General features: G+C 41.4%; 1 gene segment (V, D, J or C); it reads left to right on the top strand.

Moving 5' to 3' along the window:
• Nucleotides 1-3982: 3982 nt before the first annotated feature.
• On the top strand, nt 3983-4609 carry LOC120055285. The segment is given in 2 exon segments: nt 3983-4022; nt 4233-4609. Coding segments are annotated over 2 exon segments (417 nt in total).
• Nucleotides 4610-5057: the final 448 nt, after the last annotated feature.

The following is a 5057-nucleotide window of genomic DNA, read 5'->3' as shown; positions in this document are numbered from 1 at the left end:
ATCACACCAGCCATCAAAAAAATCATCCTGGAGATGACAAATGTGGAGGGTTTCTGTAAATATGCAGACAACTGGAAAAGGATGGATGAGATTGACTTGTGTGCCTACATAGGGCTGCTAATCTTACCGGGTGTGTAAAGGTCCCAAGGCGAGGCTATACAGTGGTTCCTCCATTAAAAGTTGTGTCATACTGCGGTACACCCTGCGTGCTGCGGCAGCGTTCTGTGGCACGTCATTTAATTCTCAACCATTTCTTCTGTTACTGCAAGTTATTGTTAGTTTAACCACCAGAGGGAATCTTTGAGAATAATTTGATAGTATTCCATTTTGTGCAGAGGGTCCCTGGTTCGAGCCCAGGTAGTGGCGAGGAGAGGAACGGAAGCAAAACTGTTACACGGGCAAACATTTTATCAGGAGAATCCCCTCTTTGTAATTATGTGAGTCTGGGCAGCGAGCTCGTTTGTCATAGATCACTAGACCAGAAATGGTCTGAAGTTTTTATTCTTTCCCTACTTTTTCATTACGCAGACATAAGCACAGTTGACACCATTGAGGTTCGGATGTTGACTTTCTACACAAGTTGTTTTTTCCAGTTTCGTCCGACGAACAGATTGTAGTGGTAAAATATAAAGAGATACATTTTTTATGGAATTCTAAGCATTACTCCAGTCAAAACAGGCTCTGCGAACATTCGATACCATTCATTTGCTGTGGGCTAGCGCTAGCGTTCCAGTTTAGCCAACGTTCTTAAGCCGTTTTGACTCGTTCTATTGTCCAGCCATATAGATAGCCAGAGCAAATTTACGAAAGCACCCGAATGTCCATTTAGAAAGCACAACGACTATACGATTTGGCTAAACTAAGATTAACGAGAACAATCAAGTCAATAAACGTTGGGTAGTTAGATAGCCTATAGTTAATATACTGGCAAGTTTGATGTATAACTACTAACGTTAGGTAGCTAGCTAACATACTGGTACATACTGCTGTAATGATATGCTATGTGGTTCGTAAGGACAGCGTAGCTAACATATTGTGAGCCAACATAACAAGTTAGGTAACTTATTTGAAAAGTCATTACTTTATTATATTGAGTAGCAAGCTACCCTTTGGTCGTTAGGGCAAATCTGGTCTGTGACAGGAGGGAGGTTTTCACACCTAGCTCGGCTATTAGACTATTCTTTAGTAAAGGTTGAATAGTCTATTGTTCAGCAATTAGCCCTAGCCTTGCGAGGGTTAACACGTAATGCTTTACTCACGTTGGCTGCAGTGAAGGAGAGCCCGCAGGTTTTGGTAGCGGGCCATGTCAGTGGCACTTTATTGTCCTCAAAGCGAGCAAAGAAGTTGTTTAGTCTGTCTGGGAGCAAGACATCATGGTCCGCAACGGTGCTGTTTTTTCTTTTGTAGTCCGTGATTGACTGTAGACCCTGCCACATACCTCTCGTGTCTGAGCCGTTGAATTGTGACTCTACTTTGTCTCTATACTGACGCATAGCTTGTTTGATTGCCTTGCGGAGGGAATAGCTACCCTGTTTGTATTCGATCATGTTTCCGGTCACCTTGCCCAGTTCTGCGCGAATGCTGCCAACAATCCACGGTTTCTGGTTGGGGAATGTTTTAATAGACGCTGTGGGTAATACATCACCGATGCACTTGCTAATAAACTCGCTCACCGAATCAGCGTATTCATCAATGTTGTTGTTCGACGCTATGCGGAACATATTCCAGCGTGGAATCCAATTGGTCGGACCAGTGTTGAACAGACCTGAGCGCGGGTGATTCCTGTTTTAGTTTCTGTCTATAGGCTGGGAGCAACAAAATGGAGTCGTTGTCAGCTTTTCCGAAAGGAGGGAGGGGAGGGCCTTCTGTGCATCTCGGAATTTAGAATAACAACGATCTAGGGTTTTGCCAGCCCGGGTCGCGCAATCGATATGCTGATAGAATTTATGGAGCCTTGTTTTCAGATTAGCCTTGTTAAAATCCCCAGCTACAATAAATGCATCCTCAGGATATGTGGTTTCCAGTTTACATAGAGTCGAATGAAGTTATTTCAGGGCCGTCGATGTGTCTGCATGGGGGGGAATATACACGACTGTGATAATGATCTAAAATAATTATCTTGGTAGATAATGCAGTTAGCATTTGATTGTGAGGAATTCTAAGTCAGGTGAACAAAAGGACTTGAGTTCCTGTATGTTGTTATGATCACACCAAGTCTCGTTAATCATAAGGCATACACCCCAGCCCTTCTTCTTACCAGAGAGATGCTTGTTTCTGTCGGCGTGATGCGTGAAGAAACCAGGTGGCTGTACCGACTCCGATAGCGTGTCTCGAGTGAGCCATGTTTCCGTGAAACAAAGAGCGTTACAGTCTCTGATGTCTATCTGGAAGGCAACTCTTGCTCGGATTTCGTCTACCTTGTTGTCAAGAGACTGGACATTGGCGAGTAGTGTGCTCGGGGCGGTGCACGACGTGCCCGTCTACGGAGCCAGACCGGAAGACCGCTCCGTCTGCCCCTCCTGCGGCACCGTTGTTTTGGGTCGCCGGCTGGGATCCGATCCATTGCCCTGGGTGGTGGGCCAAACAGAGGATTCGCTTCGGGAAAGTCGTATTCCTGGTCGTAATGTTGGTGAGTTGACGTTGCTCTTATATCCAATAGTTCCTCCCGACTGTATGTAATAAGACTTAAGAAATCTATACACACATGTACTATAGTTATTACCACACATGAGATTCCCACATTGTAGCCTGCACATTGAATATATTCACTGATCATGTACTCTTCCTTGGCAAATAAAGGTGCGGTTCAGGTATGAATCTCTGAGACATTCTTTTTCAGTCATATCAAACTCCATTATTTGAATGATGCTATATCTGCATGTATGTATTACAATTATACACTCATACAGACCATTCATACAGACTCCTCTACTGAAGTGACAGACTCTGCTCTGTACTACTGTGACATGGAGCCTACAGTGACAGGAAACACTTCCTCATACAAAAAGCTGACAGTCTGACACAAAGATGTGGGATGTAGGAATTTTGTTTAGAATTCACTTCATCCTTACCAACATACAGTATTATAAAATTTTTACTATTAGGGTTATTTGCAGATTATACATATGGTATAGCATGGTATATATTGTATTGTGATTTTTTTTTTAATAATGCATTTCCAAGCCATATTATGAATCATATCATAAGGTTTATTTGCAGATAATACATACGGTATTGCATTGTTGATCCATTGAAAAAACAAACAGTAGCATTCCCTATCCATTGCCAGATAGAAATGAATTAAATAATTAGCTAATGAGGAGGAACTGACAGGTTGTGGTTTAACAATCTGATATTTTCTTTGACCACAGCGCCGTCAAGTGGAGTCTCTAGTGCATACATTATTTGTAAACTAGTATCCCAATATTCCAAATCAGCACCACAGTTACTGGTTTTGGAGTATGTGGATATTACACCAGTGTTCACTCTAAATCATGACACAACTGCCAAACATACGGATCTGGAGGTCTCCTCTGCTGATGTGACAGACTCTGCTTTGTACTACCCTGGAGCCCACAGACAGTCTGACACAAAGATACATTTTGTTTGGAATGATCTACATCCTCATCAACAGTGACACAGTATTCTACTATTCTCAGAGAAGGTTTATTTGCAGATGGTATATATAGTATAGTATTGGTATAGTATTATCTATTGAAAAAATAAACAAACAAAAGCAAAACCAAGATATTTTCAGATAGAAATAAGTCTAAAATAATCTGATGAGGCCAATAGGAACAGTAAACCCTTAACCCCAAACCACAGAAGAAGAGTTACATATCCAGTTATCAGAGGTGGTGCCTCATAGTCAAACACTGGTATAGGCTGGGTATACCTGCAACCATGAGGATGTCTCTGTAGAGGATCTACTCAGCTCTCTCACTGTCTTATCTCTCAGTTGGTTTATCTGGTCTGTGTCAGGATGTCACTCATATTACTGTTGCTCCTCTCTGCATGTGTAGGTGAGTGCTGAATTCTCAGCTTAAACCAAATAACATTTTGAATACAGTGACATTGCTTTTTTTCAATGAATGATTGCATTAAACACTAAGATGCATTTCACTGGAAACGTTCAATTCTTTCTCTTGTCATACTTTATGGGCACCTAATCCATGTATTGTTTCTCATTTGGAATAAACATGAACACAATGACAATATTTATGTTGTTGCAGGTGATAGTATGGAGCAGGAAACAATAACTCCAGTGAAGTCTGAAGTCAATGTCCTCCAAGGAACAGACATCACTCTCTCCTGCAACTACAAGGGCAACATTATCAACCTACAATGGTACCGTCAATACCCCGGATACAGACCAGAATGTCTTCTTTGGATCCTACAAACCAACAAATATGTACAGAATACATCCATTACGACTCCACGACACACTGGTAGACTGAATGAAGAGAAGACCCGTGTGGACTTGATGATCTCCTCTGTTGAATTGGAAGACTCTGCTCTGTACCACTGCGCCTTGCAGCCCACAGTGACAGGAAACCCAGACACACTGTACAAAAACCTGACAACATATACTGTAGAAAGAAAGCCATAACAGAAATTATTTCAAGTTGGTGTCAAGAGGAGGGGCTGTATAATCAAAGATCCACATGTAGCTTATGGATGTTATTGTTCAGGAAGTAGCTAGTTAGTCAGGTCTCTCAGTGCTGTCTGTCGGTTTCTCAAAGGTCTACAAGATGTTTTTCTTCTCATTTGTTCTCTTTTCAGCTTTTTTAGGTCAGTTATTATATGGATTGAAATCTTTTAATTTAATCTTACAGTGAACGAACAGCACAAAAACATGGTAATTGCACATTCATAGTGTTTAAATGTTATTTACAACTGCACAGTTTTACAGTTACAGAAGTTATCTTGTTATGGCTGCAGGGGGCGTATTGAAAAACTGGAAAATATGTGCCCATTTTCAAACGGCCTCTTACTCAATTTTTGCTCGTACAATATGCATATTATTATTACTATTGGATAGAAAACAGTCTCTAGTT

Source organism: Salvelinus namaycush, chromosome 11, assembly GCF_016432855.1.
Source record: "Salvelinus namaycush isolate Seneca chromosome 11, SaNama_1.0, whole genome shotgun sequence".
Lineage (NCBI taxonomy): Eukaryota > Metazoa > Chordata > Actinopteri > Salmoniformes > Salmonidae > Salvelinus > Salvelinus namaycush.
This window is presented reverse-complemented; position numbering and strand designations above follow the sequence as displayed.